This window comes from Diabrotica virgifera, chromosome 3 (genome assembly GCF_917563875.1).
Source record: "Diabrotica virgifera virgifera chromosome 3, PGI_DIABVI_V3a".
NCBI classification, from domain to species: domain Eukaryota; kingdom Metazoa; phylum Arthropoda; class Insecta; order Coleoptera; family Chrysomelidae; genus Diabrotica; species Diabrotica virgifera.
The window spans coordinates 132,281,971-132,300,568 of record NC_065445.1 but is presented as its reverse complement, the minus strand read 5'-3'; the positions used below and the strand labels follow the sequence as shown (position 1 = coordinate 132,300,568).

Sequence of the window (18,598 nt, the reverse complement as noted above, 5' to 3'; positions counted from 1 at the left end):
CCTATAAGCCTTTTGCCTATGATTAGTAAAGTCTTTGAAAAAATGTACGTAAAAAGGTTAAAAACGATAATAGACGAACATAAAATAATTCCGGAACATCAATTCGGGTTCCGAGACAAACACGGAACCATAAAACAAGTGCATAGGCTTGCCAACCAAATAAACAAGAATTTTAACGCCAAAAGATACTGTTCTGCTGCTTTGCTTGACATATCTCAGGCTTTTGACAAGGTATAGCACATAGGACTACAAATAAAATTAAAGAAGCTCCCACCCTGTCCTCACTTCCAGTTCTTAAAATCCTACATAGAAAATAGACACTTCCTGGTGACGCTTGGTACCGAGCACACTAAGATATATCCTATTCACTCAGGCATCCCACAAGGCAGCGTTCTCGGCCCAATTCTATATCTTTTATACATAGTGGGCATTCCAACATTTAGTACAACTACTGTTGCAACGTATGTAGATGACACTGCTATCCTGGCATCCCACACAGATCCATCAACAGCATCAAGAAATCTTCAATCAAACCTAAATAGAATTCAGCAATGGAAGAAAGTATGGCGCATCAAATCTAATGGAACTAAGTCAATACATGTTACATTCACACTACGTAGAGACACATGCCCCTCTGTATATATTGATAATTGTTTAATTCCTCAATCCGAGGACGCTAAATATCTTGGCATGCACTTGGATCGATGACTAACTTGGAAAAAACATATTTTTAACAAACGAAAACAGCTTGGACTTAGATTGAGAAATATGTATTGGCTCATTGGGCGCAATTCAAAACTATCTTTGGATAACAAAATTTTACTCTACAAGTTTATCCTCAAGCCCATATGGGCTTATGGGATTCAGCTATGGGGCACTTCTAGCGTCTCCAATACAAACATCTTACAGAGATTCCAAAACAAGGTGCTGCGTGCCATAGTCAATGCGCTATACTATGTATCCAACGAGGTGATTCAACACGACATCCCCCTAGAATCCGTGAAAGAAGCCATACAACATTTTAGTGCTAAATACTGTAAACGAGTACTAGTGCATCCTAATGTGTTTGCTCGACAACTAAATGTGCGGGCGTTTTTGAAGTGCGTAGACTAAAAAGGCAATTGCCATCCGACTTGTCCAACTGAACATATTAATTGTATTCAAACTAATAAAATTTTAATTTTAGAATTGTAAAGAGGTTACTCACTGTGTTACGTTTAAATTTTGTGCAAAAGCACAAATATAATTTGTCATAAATATAAATTAAATATTTACTGTACTGGCCTAACATCTTTTGTGTTATTGGTCGTAAAGGTATAATTGTATCAGTATTGCCAAATACGTTTCTGGTGGTATTAAATAGTAATTAGTAACTAATGAGTTATGTGTATTTGGGCCCTACCTGTAGGCAACACACATTGTTATATATATTAATTTATTAGATTTTTAAATGAGTCGCTTATACATTAGGGCTAATTGATCTAAGCATTGGCGACACTGTTGTGGAAGCCGAGGAATTTCCTTCCGTAGAGGAGGTCCGAGGGGACATTTTTGGAATGTGTTAGTGGTTAGTGAGACATGGTGGAAGGCAAAGTTTGAAAAGGGCGTGATAGCAAATATTCTGGATGAATCCTACCTCGTGCTGAGGGATATTATTGCACACCCCTCTATAAGGGCTACCTATTGTGTTGAGTGTTCCTAGGTCAGCCTATCCTCAAGGAATAAAGTTATTTGTCATCTCCTGCCGGTCTGATGTCCCGTTGACTATATTGGACTCCTGGACTATATGGGAATTTGGAAGTTTTCGAAGATATTGTGAATTGTATAAAAACCCCAGTTCAATCATCGATGTAATTTGCTGGGGTTTTTTTTTTGATCCGGGTTTGAAGAATTATTTTTGTGTTGGGTATGAAGAATCATTTCTTTTTCTGGTATAAGGATTTATTTCTATTTCCTGGTATGCAGAACATTTCTACCTATTTTTCCTGGTAGAGGGACCTGTAAGCAGAACTGTCTTTCATGGTATAGGGACTTTTCCTCTCTATAAATGGACTTTTGATTTCGTGTACGTTGATATTTCTCCTACCGGCTTCCTGTAAAGGCCATATCGACGGTGTAGGAAGAAATGCTATGTTATTAAATTCAGATAAGTTTAGTTGTATGGTCGGACGGTAAGTTCTTGTAAAACTTTTTATTTACTTGCCTGGTTTCAAACCATATCTACTATTATTATTTAATATTAGGCCAGGTATTGACAACTAATTTAAATTAATTAATTGTAATTTGTGTAATTGATAGTATATTAACCCTACATATATGACATCAAATATTTATCTTGACGGTCCCATATCTGATCAGATACGCATGGCTTGGTATTGCGTACATCTACACCTCTTCTTAATTTTATTGTTACAGCGGAGAATAATGTTATATAATATTTATTATGGCAAAACTGACTTATGCTTACAGGTTGTTTAATTTATATTTTTAAAATGAGGGCCTTAGGTACATGTTATTTTTAAATTTTATTAAAGTTACTTTTTTTTGAAAAAGAGGTGCATTTGTTCGATTGGTATTTATTTATTATTTTGTTTGTTAGGACTTACCGATTCCGTTATTCCTTTCATTCATTCATGTGTTTTACGTATTAGAAGAGTCAATACATGTTTGGTTTACTTTAAGGCTCGTTTTATTTCTTGTCTGTTCCTAAAATAAAACATTCATAGCCGGGGGGTAGTCCGTTGGAACGGACTGGCGCCCATTATTTAAGTAACTATCAAACAACAGTCTATATTTCTATTATATTTTAACATAATGAACAATAAGTTTGTTTCTGTGATATGCAATTCTTTCGGCGTTTATGACACCGACACATGTCCGTTGTTAATCGCAAAACAGATTAGGCTACCTTTTCGGTGCCTTTTCGGTATGCTTATCTTTGATAAAAAAATTTACACTCCTCATTCTTTTTAATCGCGCAGCAGTCTGTAATGTAATTTGTATTGATATTTTATTTTTTATTTAAATAAATGCCAAATTGTATACCTCTTTTATTCCATTTCATATAAGGTGAGGGTCGATCAATCCCTTTCTAGACAGATAATGTTCTTTGAAATACAGTCAACTTTGTGCCATTAATTTGGTTTTTTGTATTTTAACCATTTTTTAGCCCATGTAAGCTTATTAACTGCAAAGGTTTATTAAGAAACAAACTGACTCAGCTCAGTTAATTAGAGTATAGGCACGGATCGCTTAGATCGTGGGTCCACACCTTACCCAATGTCAATTTAGACATTTATTAATTTTATTGGTCATTACTATGGCTGTTAATTCAAGATTAAAATGTTCCTACTCTGTTACAGTGTACAGATTCTAAAGGTGCTGGTAGGGGATGACGTCTATGCGTAGTGTTATAGTCGGTGTAAAGAGAGAATGTATTCGAAATAACAAATAATATAAAATTTGTTATTTCATGATTTCGAATACTTTCTCTCTCTTACTACTATAATACTGCGAATAATTATACACCGACTATAATAGATAGATAGATAGATAGATAGATAGATAGATAGATAGATAGATAGATAGATAGATAGATAGATAGATAGATAGATAGATAGATAGATAGATAGATAGATAGATAGATAGATAGATAGATAGATAGATAGATAGATAGATAGATAGATAGATAGATAGATAGATAGATAGATAGATAGATAGATAGATAGATAGATAGATAGATAGATAGATAGATAGATAGATAGATAGATAGATAGATAGATAGATAGATAGATAGATAGATAGATAGATAGATAGATAGACAGATAGATAGATAGATAGATAGATAGATAGATAGATAGATAGATAGATAGATAGATAGATAGATAGACATTTATTGTTTTTAAAAACTACAGTTTTATAACAATGAGTTTAGTAAGTACAGAATATAACTAACAACTAGTCTAGAACATAAGTAACTATTAACAAATTTAAACAAAAGTTAATCGCTATCGCTATCACTAACTGAAATGGAGAACTTGTTTTTTTTTTAATAAACACCAATGAAGGAGAAACTGAAGCTTATTCGTTTAAAACAAAAGATCTAAGTTTTATAATATTCCAAATATATATTGAAATTGCTTTCAAAGATATTATAGTTACATTATTAAGACAACCAATAAGGTCGGTGCAATTATTAAACAGTAAATGTTCAAGAGTTTCCAACTTGTTTGTGTTACAAATAGTACAGATTTCAGATGATCGTATATGATATGTTATACCATTATAGGTAAATTTTAACACATGGTGATTAGATGTTCGAAGTTGCGCCATGGCACGAATGTATTTTATGGGAATTTGAAATTCCAGATATTTCTGTACTGAGGTATCTACGGATAAATGTTTGTAAATAGTTGAGAATGTTGACATGGAAACTGCTTGAATGTCATCTTGATGAAGCATATCCATATACTTTTTTAACATGATTTTCTTGTTTTTTAATAGCCAATTAGAGATGTTTTCATCCCAAGAAAATTCGTAGTCTAATATTTGAAAATATTGCTTAAGCTGTGAAACCCAATTTTATCTGTTCGTATTTATTGAATTATTTGCTGAAGAAATTTGAAGCTGACGCAGAAAACAAATAAGAGGAAGTCTTAAATCATGCATTTGCGATAGCTTGATGAGCCAATTTAAAGTTAGCTTGAAAATAGTAAAAGAAATTTTTACTCTTCCTGTCTCCAACCAAACAGCATAATCAGGTGTATTGATACTGAGATGTAAAAGTTTTTTAAAGAAAGTTATTTGTATTCTTTCTAACTGGTCAGCATATCTCATTCCCCAAACGGGGACACAGTTCATAACAAGGCTTTGAACTAGCGAATCGAAAAGTTGCACACGAGATATCCAATAATTCATTTTGGTTTTAGCCATTAAACCTATCACGTTACCTATTGCGTGTTTTGCTCTTTCCACTGTTGTATCGGCCATTGCTTTAAAAAGTGATGTTATGGTTAGGGTGACTCCAAGATATACAAATTTGTTAACAACTTCTATTTTTTCATTCTTATATAGGAACTTAACGCCTTTATTGCCAATTTGACCGCTTCGGGCAAATGGAAGAATTTTGGTTTTGCCAACATTTACAGTTAGCTGGTTTTTGTCACTGTATTTTTCTAGATAACTTAAATTTTTACCGAGTTCAACTTCCGAGTCACAAAGAATGACCAAATCATCAGCATACAATAGCATTATTATTTGATTTTGGCTATCAATGGAGATATCTTTTGATCCTTGACTAATAAAAAACTGTTATATATCCGCAATAAATAAACTAAATAATAGTGGACTCAAAGGTTCACCCTGTAAGACTACTGTTGAAATATCAAATGGTCTTGTGTAGCCGTTTGGAGTTTTGATGTACATCCTAGCATTATCATAAATGTTTTTCAAAATGGCTATTATTTTAGAACTCACCCCAAGGCCAAATAGCTTTTGCCACAGCAAATGATGGATAATGGAGTCAAAAGCCCGCTTATAATTTACAAAGGCAGCGTACACTTTGCGTTTTTTCAGTCGTAGTTGCAGTTGTACAGCAGAAGTGAGGGTGAATGCATTATCAATGCAACCCCTTGATCCCCTGAAACCCGACTGACATTCGGGAAGAACATTATTCACTTCAACCCAATCTCTGAGTCTATTTAACAAAATATTAGTAAATATTTTTTCAACACAATTAAGTACGGCAATACCTCTATAGTTTGCTGGATCATCTCTGTTGCCCTTTTTAAATATCATAGTAAAAATGACTTCACTCCAGTTATGCGGCGTAATGGTTGTTTCCAGTATTCTATTAAACATGCCCGTTAAATACAGTATTCAATTATTTGGAAGATTTTTAAAAAATTCATAAGAAAAATGGTCAGTTCCAGGTGCTTTACGATCGGGACAGTTATTTAGGACTCTATATAGGGTGAGGCAGATAAAGGGCCTATTAGAAATATCTCGAGAACTAAAGACAATTGAATTATGAAAATTGGAAGAAGGGGGTTTTGAAGACTGATCTATTTAATGAAAATATTTTCATCTATTTGGTACTTCCGGTTATACCGGAAGTTGCTTATAACTTCGTTTTTTTAAATGGGACACCCTGTATATTTTTACATTTTTGGATTCTCCTTTCTTAAAATACAAGGTTTTGTAATAATATACAGGGTAGTTTAAAAGATAATTAAGTTTTCTTATTAATTTCGTAGCAATATAATAACCCTGTAGCAGTGGCGGCTCGTCAGAGGAGGCAAGGGAGGCTCAGCCTCCCCATAAATTTTTTACACACTCTATACTGTTTTGTTTATCATGAATCGCGAAAACAACAATTACTCTCACTATTATACAACGTGTAAATTCCATATTATCACTAATTTATCCATACGTACGAAGCATTACGCATTAGCATTAGAACGCATGATCGCGTCTCAGTTTTATTACATATTATTGTAGGCAGGACCCTGGGTTATCCCGAGATGCACGAACGGAGCCGAGAAGCCCAGCATTCTCCCTTGCTAATGCTCCGTGCAGCGCAGCAGGCGTGTAAGGAGGTCCGGTCTCCTAAGGCTACGGCTCCACGGGCGGGAAATTGACGCTATCGTTAGCAGTAAAATGAACTTAAGGTTCCGCGGAACGGAATGGGAATAGCCGAACTGAACCGACTACGCACAAGTCCTGTAGTCGGTACAGTTCGACTATCCCTATTCCGTTCCGCGGAACCTTAAATTCATTTTACTGCTACTGCTAGCGTCAATTTCCCGCCCGTGGAGCCGTAGCCTAACAGTGGCATCTACGGCGCCATCACACGCTGCCCGGAGATATACCAAGGGAGGCAGAGTAGATTCTCAGCTCCGTTGGGTGGTTGGGTGCGTCTCGGGACAACGAATTTTAGGGTCCTGGCTAAAAATAATGAAAAATCTAAAAGTGCGAATTTTGTTATGAAATTTGGTATGTGGGGTTGTAATAATATTTGGAACAACTTGCTCAAATAACTTTTTCCGATATCTCTAACTCTAAGCAAAATATCGGTAATTTATCGTGTTTTTGAATTCGCAGTAGGCCGCGTTTAGAATTAAAAAAATTCAGTTGAGTAGGTATCTTAAAAAATTTGAAGCTTCATTATGTATGGACTGCAAAACTTCAAATCTGTATTTATTTTGATATGCATAGGTATCTATTTACAAATAGATGGAATTGTTAACAAATAAACGACACAAACTTTGGTATTAAACTTTTACTATTAGACTAACTATTTTTAAAATGATATCATGAAATTATGAATTAGTATGATATTATGAAATGTAAATAAAAAATGGTCAAAAGGTGGGGCCTTAAATTACATTTTTTGGCGCATTTTTTTGCTAGTGCAAATTTGTCTAGATATTTTACAGTTAGGTATAGCCTCCCCTATTGTAAAAATCACGAGCCGCCACTGCCGTGTAGGATTGTAGTAGTTTGACATAATAAACTCTATTTATGTTCAAATGATTTTTAATATAGTCTACTATTGTTAACAATTATTAGTATAGTCTACTATTGTTAACAATTATTAGTGTAGCTAAATTTTTAATTTTAGTATACAGGGTGGGTCGAAACTCGGAATGAGTATTTTCTGAGTTTTCTTAAATGGAACACCTTATATTTTAGTATTGTAATGAAATGATATTTCATGGTACTTTTTACTTCTTAAGCATTCCCTATACCTAACTGCTTTAGTTTGTGCTTAATTGTTAATCGCACCAATAATCTTAACTTCGATGGTATTTTGATACCTCAACCACTATTGGCAATTTTAAGTATCAGTATAGATTAATATGTATTTATTTCCAAAAAATTATTTGTGACTGAATATTTTCACGGCCAACCTAATACAATTTCACCTATTTTGTGTTGCAATTAATGTTTGGCTTTAATCACCAATAACTCACAAATTAAAGAAGTTAGGTATAGGGAATGCTTAAGAATTTAAAAAGTACCATAAAATAACATTTCATTACAATACTAAAATACAGGGTGTTCCATTTAAGAAAACTCAGAAAATACTCATTCCGAGTTTCGACCAACTCTGTATACTAAAATGAAAAGTTTAACTATACCAATATCTCTTAACAATAGTAGACTATATTAAAAATCATTTGAACATTAATAGAGTTTATTATACCAATCTACTGCAATCCTACAGGGTGTTAATGTTGCTACGAAATTAATAAGAAAACGTATTTATCTTTTAACCTACCCTGTATAATATTACAAAACCTTATATTTTAAGAAAGAGTAAATCGAGGGGAATAAAAAAATGTAAAAATATACAGGGTGTTCTATTAAAAAAAACGAAGTTACAGTCAACTTCCGGTATAACCGGAAGTAGCAAAGAGAAGAAAATATTTTCATTAAATAGTTCATACCTCAAAACCCCTGTATTCCAATTTTCAAGATTCTCTTAGCTTTAGTTCTCGAGATATTTCTAATAGGCCCTTTATCTGCCTCACCCTGTATATTTCGTCACTGGTTATAATAGCGTCAAAATTGGGATGTCTTTCATCAAAAAACGGGCATTATGATATAGTTTTGGGGGATATATGTATATTCGAATAAAACTGTTCCCATACGTCTACTAGGGTGGGTCGAAAAAAATCGATATTTTTTTTTCGGATCGTAATACCGCGGAAAAGTTGCTAAATGGTATGACTAAATAGGGGAAAAAATATTAAAATTATCGGATGTTATCTTCCGTTCGCGCATGAGCTCTAAAGTTTGATTAAATTTTGAAAAAATTAAAGTTTTTTGGAAATTTTTAATAATTTTTTTTATTACGATATTTAATATGTAATAGGGAAAAATGTCATCTACGACACACTAATGAATTAATATAAAAATACTGGTAATGAGTTTTAACATCTTCCGTTCGCGCATGGGCTGTAAAAATAGCAAAAAAGTGTTGAAAACCTCAAAAATGTGGACTTAGGAAAAATAAATATATACAAGCTTCAACATATTATTGATGTATTATCCAATAAATACAAAGTACATATTTCACTTACGAATAGATTACATGTCTGGTAGTTTGAACTGTCTTTTGTTATCAAAGGCTGGCATCGTGGACCTTGACTTAAGTGTCGTTCTTATGTACCCGTCTCGAGCTGCAGATCCGCAAACCTTAGCAGAAGCCTGGCTCACCAACTTGACGCTTCTCTCCACTGCTTGAGTATGGACTGGCATCTTCTGTGATAGGATTTCCCACTTCGGTACTTCTTCTGTTTTGATGTAGGTTTTCAGTTCATCATCAGTGACATCTTTCAATAGAGGCGGCGAAGAAAATTCACAGTTTGTCCAATAATTTAATTCCGTGTAGTCTGTTGCGGAAAAGTTTAGCTTAGGTGCCACGTACGTTCGAATTGTTTTCCTCTTTTGGTCTCTTTCTCTTGCCTTAATGATGCGGCGGAGGCCCAGTTCTCTTATATGTTTTCTGGGATCTTGAGTCATAGTAATCATAACATGTTCTGGATGCGCAAAGAACCCATTTCTCTCTATAACTGGGTCAATTACAGCTTTGAGTTCATCTTTAAGATATCTTGAGGTTTCAATACATTGGTGCACGAGCTTAGGGCCATCAGTAAAAAGTTTGGTCTTCTTAATACAAAACCACATCGGCATATATGACTTCAGAATGAATATTACTATTTCCTGGAACTCAGCAGTTGGATTTTCTTGACTAATGTAGAGTCTTAAAGCACGGTTCGCTGTTGTTAGCCACCTTGAGTGAGACAAAGGTCCTGGATCCCTGATTGATAAATCTTTTGGGCATTCACCTGATTTAATCGCTTCTGATATTTCCAGCAAATACTTCTGATCCTTACTAAGAGTTTTTTTGTCTATCTCAGGGATTTGGCAATCAATACTTTCAAACTGCACTACTGGAAGTGTTTCACATTTGATCAATTTCCCACCAATCGGTCCTTTCAAAGAATTTGGCCCGGTCGACTTACCATCTAAATACTGAAATAAATGGCGGAAGGGTAGTTCATTAAAATGAAGAAGACAAACTGCCCATTGCAGAGGCTTACCTAAGTGTGTTTCAATACGGCGTATTATACCGTTTTTCAATCCGGTGTTAACATTGGTGCCATCACAGCCAATAACGACTAATTCGTCCAAAGAAATGTCATTGCTTGTCAAATAGGATATAATAGAGGTCGCAATATCCTCTGAACTTCCTGAATTCGGGGTCACGTGACCCAGAAATATATTACCAGGTTCTTGTATAAGCACGTAATGTTCCTCCTTTACCACTCTTTTAAATCGTTTTGAATGTGCCTCTTGTACCACAATAGTGTCGTCTTTACGGCCATCAAAATATAGCCCAATTAGCTTATTTTCTGTTATAGAACTGGACAAATCAGCCCTAACATTGTGTTTTTCTCTTCTTATTTTACACTTGTCAACTACTTGTGAATTGTCGCTATTAGTTACCACGCCAACGTCCTGCAAAACACTTGAGGCTATTGCTGCTGTAGCACGATCGGAAACACCGTAACGATCACTAGTTAATGCAGTAGATTTAAGGTTAATCCTCATTTGCCAACCGGATTTCTTTTTTGGAGATTCAGGTATGAATTCTTGGTCACTGTCACTGCAATCGTCACTGGAGGTCAAGGATTCATCACGTTGTTCAGTTTCGGAAACTTGGACATCTACTTTTGGTTTTGGACAGCTGGAACGAGATTTCCTCTGTAAAGATTTGGCACGTTTCTTTGTTTCATTTAAGTCCACACCTCCAATTTTGCCAATGCCGTGAGTGCGTAGTGAATAGATAAATTTCAGCTCAAGTAAAGGTATTTTTTTAAGCTTTTCACAAGTACAAGTTATTGAGCAGATACACTGGCATTGATCCGATGTTTTATGACAGGTACATTCAAGGGCAATGGGGCATTTGCATGCCGCAATGTCAAAAAGCAAACAGCATTTTTTCTTAAAATCATCAAGGTTTCTCTTAAAGACTTCCTTGTTTTTGTCTCGAGTATGAGATTTTCTTAAACTATAATACTTGTCATGCAGTGCAGTCAACAGTTGTACTACTCTCTTATCACTTACGGTGGGAATTGATGCTCTATTGTACAAACACACTATTTTGCCAGCTACTGTATTGGCTACTTGTCCAAAACTAACTCTTTTGTTGTTTACTTTAACTGCTAAATTATACCTCTCATTCGATATACATCGAAGAACGTCCTCTCCTATAGGGAGCTTGTTAGGCGGCAAGTCTCTTGGTGTACCGAAAAACGGACACTGGAATTCTTGTCTAGTGATCACTGTCTTTGATAATGCCATCATTCATTGCACAATTGTTCAAAAAACTACACCAAAATATGAAATTTGGAACACACACTACGCAACACATCCACCGCACTCAAGAGACAACAGCAGACTGGCACACAAAATTGCGCGGCGGACCAGTGTAATGGCTGCCTGCAGCGGAGAGGGGGTATCACGTGACGCGGCGTGGGTCGTTGACCCGCTAGTGGCGCTGACAGTAAGTTTTGTATCGCTGTGCGCGATCGAAAAACCAAGCCTAATTACGTCTGAATTTTTTTCTTTAACTATCAGAACATGTATAATCAGATATTAGGTATTACATTATTGATATCTGTAACTATACATGAAAAGAAAATAGGACAAAAATCCGATTTTCTTGTATTTTGGCTATATTTGGATGTCCATGCGCGAACGGAAGATGTTGAAGTGCAATACCGGTATTTTTATATTACTTTATTAGTGTGTCGTAGATGAAATTTTTCACTATTACATATTAAATATCGTAAAAAAAATTATTACAAATTTTCAAAAAAAAATTATTTTTTTCAAAACTTTAGAGCTTATGCGCGAACGGAAGATAACATCCGATAATTTTAATATTTTTTCCCCTTTTTAGTCATACCATTTAGCAACTTTTCCGCGGTATTACGATCCGAAAAAAAAATATCGATTTTTTTCGACCCACCCTAACGTCTACATCGATAAAAGAAGTAGGTATTGTGATTTTTCCGAAATTTCTTAATCACTGACCAGAATGTTTTGGAGTCCCTGCTGTTTGCAAGTTGAGAATACAGGTTATGAAAATATATATGTTTTTTCTTTTTAATTATTTGTCTATAGGCTTTTTTGATGTTAAAAAATTTGTTTTATAGGGGTCGCGGAAGTTATTTGCTTTAGCTGTTTTGAGTACATTTGATGTTGTTTTTAGCTGAGTACATTCATGATCAAACCATGGAGGACTTTGCCTGATACACGACGGGAAGGATTTTTCTTTACAAAGTTGTAATTGCGAAGCAGTTCTTTAATTGCTGACAGTAGATTATTGTATAGTTCCTGTGCATCAATATTTGTAGATTGAGACGTTTTATTCGAATGTTGCATAGAAATTTTATAGAAAAAGGCAAGGTCAGTATTCCATTGATATATAGTTTTTTTATGTATAGGAAGTGCTTTTTTGAAACGACTTTCTCGAAAAAAGTCGGAAACGCAAGTTACCAGTATACCAAAGTGCTCAGAAGGGCTGTTATGGTTCATTACACATAAATCTTGGATAATAGATATTGCACTGTTCTGGATAAATGCTAAGTCAATTACACTATTTCCAGCTTTGCTAATGTGAGTAAATTGTGCCGGTGTATCAGACTCAGTCCTCCCATTAAGTAGACAGAAAGAGTTGGTGTTCATGAAATCAATAATATGGCGCCCCTTAGCATTTAAAACCAGGTCATTGCTTAGACGATACTCCGATAGATTTGTGCCATCCAGCATCTCTGGCGGAACTTCTCCAATATCTGATATTCTACTGTTAAAGTCACCGCCGATTAGAAGCGGAACATCGAAATGGTTTTCTAGAATTTCCGACAGAGATACTTGAAAAAGTTCTAGAATATACACAATATCTAAGGACGGTTTAAAATATACTGTGCAAATAATAATAGACTCTTCCGAAGGAGAAACCAGTCTGCAAAATAGCCACCACGGTGTTTTTTCTAAAATTACACAGTTGTATACATTTTTTTAAAATATGCAGATACCACCGCTTGCTCTGCCCACGGATTTCTCCTTCGAAGCAGGACTACTTATAACATTATAGGATGACAAAACAATTGACGAATTATTACACTCAATAAGTAGAGGAACTGGTCCGAATATGGGCTATGTATTTAATATGGGCCCCCACAATATCTATGAAACAAGTAGAGCTATCTGTTAGAAAATGCCCAAATATACTAGAAGGCCCCTCTTTTGTCATATATTTACAGATTCCTCGACCAGTACATATATTGTTGTTATACAGTGTAGACCGTTTGATTTTGACTTTTGAAAATATTTTATTGGGTAAGTTTATATTACGTGATATTTGTGTTTATTAACTTTATTTAGGAATTGATATATTATGCTTGTGTGACAGAAAAAAGGAGGAAAGAGGTTTAAATGTAGATTATGAACAATAAATAGTTACAAAATCATAAGCTTACATTCTTCTTGGACGTACATATTTTGAAATATGGGCCCCTTGTGTGACGTAAATATGGGCTAGGGGCCCATATTCGGACCGCCTGCATAGATCTAGCAGAACTGATGGAAAAAGCATTTCTAAAATTCCAGACCGCAGAGATAACTAAGAATGGGTTTAAAGTAACAAGAATAGGGCCAATAAATATAACCATTTTTTCTGGTGCTGATTTCAGTGCTGAGAAACTTGATTCTGAGAAAACATGTAACTCGACTGAAACTTATTTGAAAGGATTGACAAGTGACTTTGCAAAACGATTTCTTCAGAAAATATAACAGTTCGTTCAGAAGATCAATGACCAGGTCATTCTAAAGACCCAGATCGACCATTAAGGAACACAACATGCGTTTTTTCACCTGTCCCATCAGTTACGAAGCGAGCGTCTTTGAAGAAGGAAAACTTCTCAGTCTCAAGTTATAACTTCATCTCCGTACAAATCAAGCCTTGAATTATCAATTGAGAATATAAGAAAATCAAAAGAAGGGAAGGGAAAGAGAAAAGTATTTTCAATTGAATCAAAATAAAATGAAAAGATAAAGGAAGGAAAGGGGAAGCGAAGAGTTTCTGCGCTAAAGTCGAAATAAAATATACAGAAACCCAAGAGAAAAAACAAAACCAAATTCAGTTCGAATGAAGAAGAGAAAGAGGAATGTTTGCCCGTTGATGAAGACCTTGACATAGCACAGATAGAACAGTATTCTCCTGAAAGCAATGGCGCCACATGTCTATTTTGTGAAAAACAGAGGAGTAACATGGGTTCAATTTTTAATGTCCAATCTCTGGGCAGATGAACAGTGTGCTCGAGCTAAAAATACTCTTACGTTTGCGATTTTTGTAGATAATTTTATTTTATTTTTTCAGAGATATGTTTATTATTCCTTAAACATAAATTGTTGGCTAAGTTAATTCATATTTTTGTTGTCAAAAGAGAATTTTGCTAGTTTTTGAATGGGGCCCATATTTCAGACAGCCTGGCCTGCTTAGAAAAATATGCCCCACTTCATATTATTACCTATAAAATAAATAAACTTTATAATAAAAAATACATAGTTAGCAGTTTTTTTGCTAATGTCTTGTAGCATGTATAAATGCCGTTTGGAAATTATTATAAAAATATATAAGCAAGTTTCGATAAAAAAGCAAATAGGGGGCCCATATTCGGACCAGTTCCTCTAGCCATGTTTCAGTAACAAATAAAACCGAAAAATCATTGTAATCTCTAACAAATTCATCCAGATTGGCAAATCCTTGACAGTTCCAAAATACTATTTTGAATGATTGCTATTCAGGTACAGATGAGTTTGCCCCACATAAAGCAAGCTTTGAAGTTTTGAGTCCCTTTTCACGTCTAGGTAATTCCTGTTCCTCTCTACCACGTTTGGTTGTTCCTCTTGTAGTAATTCTAGGTATTTTGTTTATGTATCTAATCGATAAATTTTTCTTCCCATTATCTATACGACTTTGTAGCTCTGTTTGTAATTCAGCTAGATATTTTGACTGGCAAGATGTCAGATCTTGTTTTATGTATATGTTTGAGTTTGAGTTTTGATTCAGTTTAGATTTATTTTTAAGAACAAAAAGGGCATCTTCACTGGACATCAAAGTAACTTTCAGCGGCCTTGGTTTCATATCTTGGCGAGGATAGCCAAGCCGGCGATGCGAAGCTATTTGTAAGTAAGGCGCTACCTAATTTAATATTTGTTGTGCATTAACTTCATCGGATTCTGTATTTTCTGGAATACCCATGAGCAAAACATTTTTTCCCTTTGTTTTCTATCAGCCAGCTCTATAAGGATATTTTCGGGAGGAGAGGATTCTATTTTCTGGATTTTAATTTTTAGTTGTTCGTTTTCTCTTAGAACCGCTATTTCCGAGATGCAAGCGTCAATTTTTGTCGACTGAGAATTTACTAAATTATGTAAGTTAGACATTCGAGTGTTACATGTTGCGATAGCGTTACTTAAATTAGAAAGCTGAGCCATAATTGCGTTGAAGTGCATTGTGCTAGCATCTGCTGCTGTGGTACAATTTTGACACTTCCATATCAACAATGTTGCAGGTGAAAAATTTAAGGGTTGGGGTTGAGCACAGACACCGTACCATGTTGTTTTGCATCCAGAACATTCCAGTTGGCTACAATCTGTCGGTGTTATAATTTTATGGCATGCCTGACAATTTAAATCCATTATAGTAATATTAACCATACTATTAAAGGTACCACTAATTACTTAAGTTTTTGTCTAAGGCAATATTCAAGTTTCAATTAAGTAGATCGTTGAAATGTAAATTGTATTTCTTGTTTAAAAATTAGGTTTTTCTCCTTACAGGTGTGTTTATAGTAAAAACTATTCAACTGTTCTAAGGCAATATTCAGGTTTCGATTGAGTAGATCGTTGAAATGTACATTGTATTTCTTTTTTAAAAATTCAGTGTTTCTACTTACAGTTGTGTTTACAATAAAAACTTTTAACTTATGTTGGTTAAATTCACAAGCCACTATTAAACGATGTTAGCTCTACGGCTGCTAGAACTAAACTCGAATAGACGCCATCTCCCACCGGCACTTTTAGAATCTGTGAACTGTACGTTGTTCTAAGATCTAAATTAACGCTTAATAAATAAATAGCAATAGGCTAATGGGTAACTGCGAGACTTGCAAGACTCACGCTGCAAGACTAAGACCAAGACCAAGACCGAGAGTGCAATACCAAGACCAAAACCAAGACCAGGTGTATTGTCTAAGTCTCGTCGTGGTCTTGCATTTGAGCAACACTAGGTACATGATTCAAAAAGATTAAAGGTTTATTGTTATTTAGGTATGGTATATTTGAAACCCAAAATATAGTTTACGCTATTTTAGAAGACTTAATAGTAACTTACTTTCAGCATGTAATATTTTTTCTAATTAATATTGAGCCACTGACAGGAATTAGTATTGAGTAGGGACTGCATATAGTCCTGTCGCCGGGGGGTACAACGGCCTTCTTAATTCAGATGGACTTACCCAAGCTTTTTTTATGTATTTTGGCCCGTAGAACACGAATTTTTTGGGTAACACTTGATCCGGATGTCGATAAGATTGTTATAAACAAAGAAGTTGAGGAATTACATAACAGCGATTTCTCGCAAAACAAAACATTTTTTTGTATTTTTTGGGTCATTCTAACCAAAAAATGTTCCTACAAGTTTTTTCGTAGGATGCATAGTTTTCGAGATAAACGTGGTTGAACTTTCAAAAAATCGAAAAATTGCAATTTTTGAACCCGAATAACCTTTGAATAAGAAATAAAATAGCAATTCTGCTTACCGCCTTTAAAAGTTTGAGTCAAATTATATCTGTTTTGAATATTTGCATTGCTAAAAATTTATTTTTTGATTGTTAAAAAAAGCTATAAACACATAGTGTTTCCCGTGCCTAATACATGCGTTTTAAAGCATGCTACGTAGAAATAGCCTCACTTGCACTTTTACCTTTTCTACCTACTCGTTCGATTTTAAATGAGAAATCATTAAAAACATCACTCAAGCACTAGGTGTTTATAGCTTTTTTTAACAATAAAATAATAGATTTTTAGCAATACAAATAATTAAAACCGATATAATTTGACTTGAACTTTCAAATGCGATAAGCAGAATTGCTATTTTATTTTTTAATCAAAAGTTATTCGGGTTCAAAAATTGCAATTTTTCCATTTTTTTAAAGTTCAACCGCATTTATCTCGAAAACTATGCATCGTACGAAAAAATTTGTAGGAACTTTTTTGGTTAGAATGGCAGAAAAAATACAAAAAAATGTTTTGTTTTGCCAGAAATCGCTGTTATGTGATTCCTCAACTTCTTGGTTTATAACAATCTTCTCGACATCCGGATCAACTGTTACCCAAAAAATTCGTGTTCTACAGGTAAAAATACATAAAAAAAACTTGGGTAAGTCCATCTGAATACAGGAGGCCGTTGTACCCCCCCTGGCGACAGGACTAATACTGCATCATTTCAGAATTTAATTTAAGCTGTGAATCACTGTAGGTGTAGCACAATAATTTTAGTATTAATAAAATTATTGTTCATAAAATAGGATTTTTCAACGGTTCTCATTTGTTTCAATATTAATTTATTTACATACAAATTAAAATCCATCACGTTATGTCTAACAGCTACTGCTGATTGTCATTTGTCGTTAAGTCGTTACATATTTTTCGACCAATCCAAATTGCAGTTTGAGCAAACTGACCTCTTGAATTAGATAATTTGAACAAACTCAGGATGTGACGTCACTAACTGTCACTTTCAGTTTGCTCAAACGAGTTTGATCAAATTATTTGATGGTGAGAATAGGCCTTAAGAAAAAATCAAAATAATTTTTATCCTTTGAAAAAATAATGCTTAAAAAGTATTAGCACGGGGAAAAGTACTTACTTAATTTTTTCTTGATGAACAGTCTCGCTAACTTGTTGTGTTATAACATACGTCGAGTTATCTACAATATCGATGTTGAGAACTGGAAATTTATGTTGGTACAAATAACTCTCGAAAAACGTTCTTAAAGGCATATCTGACACTACTTCTTCTACGACTGTAATAAAATCATTGGTAGTAGCTGTATGATAGGCGTATTTCTTTAAAAACTTCTTGATTATTTCTCTGAATTTTTCCTGGCCAACTTGGTCCTCCAACATTAATAGAATTGCCGAAGCCTGAAAACGTGAACTTATAAGAATTATTCAACAAAAATAGAAATAAACAATTTGACTTAACTAGTTCTACAAACTCTCTACTTTCTGTGGACCATAACACTATTTCTATTTACTACTGACTTTCTATTATGGATAGAAAAACGAAATAATTGCTGATACCAAAATAAGAATTGTTAGATCTTTGCTCCCTTAAGTTTTACTTGATACAATCGAGTGTAGTATACAGAAATTAATAAAACGACGATTGGTTTACTGATAATAATATTGTACATTATACATAATACATACATTTATATGATAAAATGCGTCT

General features: G+C 34.4%; 1 protein-coding gene across 2 annotated transcripts in view; it reads right to left on the bottom strand.

Moving 5' to 3' along the window:
- Positions 1-18,598, bottom strand: part of LOC114340544 (glutamyl aminopeptidase-like) — a 311,863-nt gene that overhangs the window by 70,570 nt on the left and 222,695 nt on the right. For both annotated transcript variants that reach the window (XM_050645536.1, XM_050645537.1), the window contains one exon: positions 18,011-18,288. In XM_050645536.1, coding sequence (XP_050501493.1) covers positions 18,011-18,288 — 278 coding nt within the window. The remainder of the gene's footprint in view (positions 1-18,010; positions 18,289-18,598) is intronic.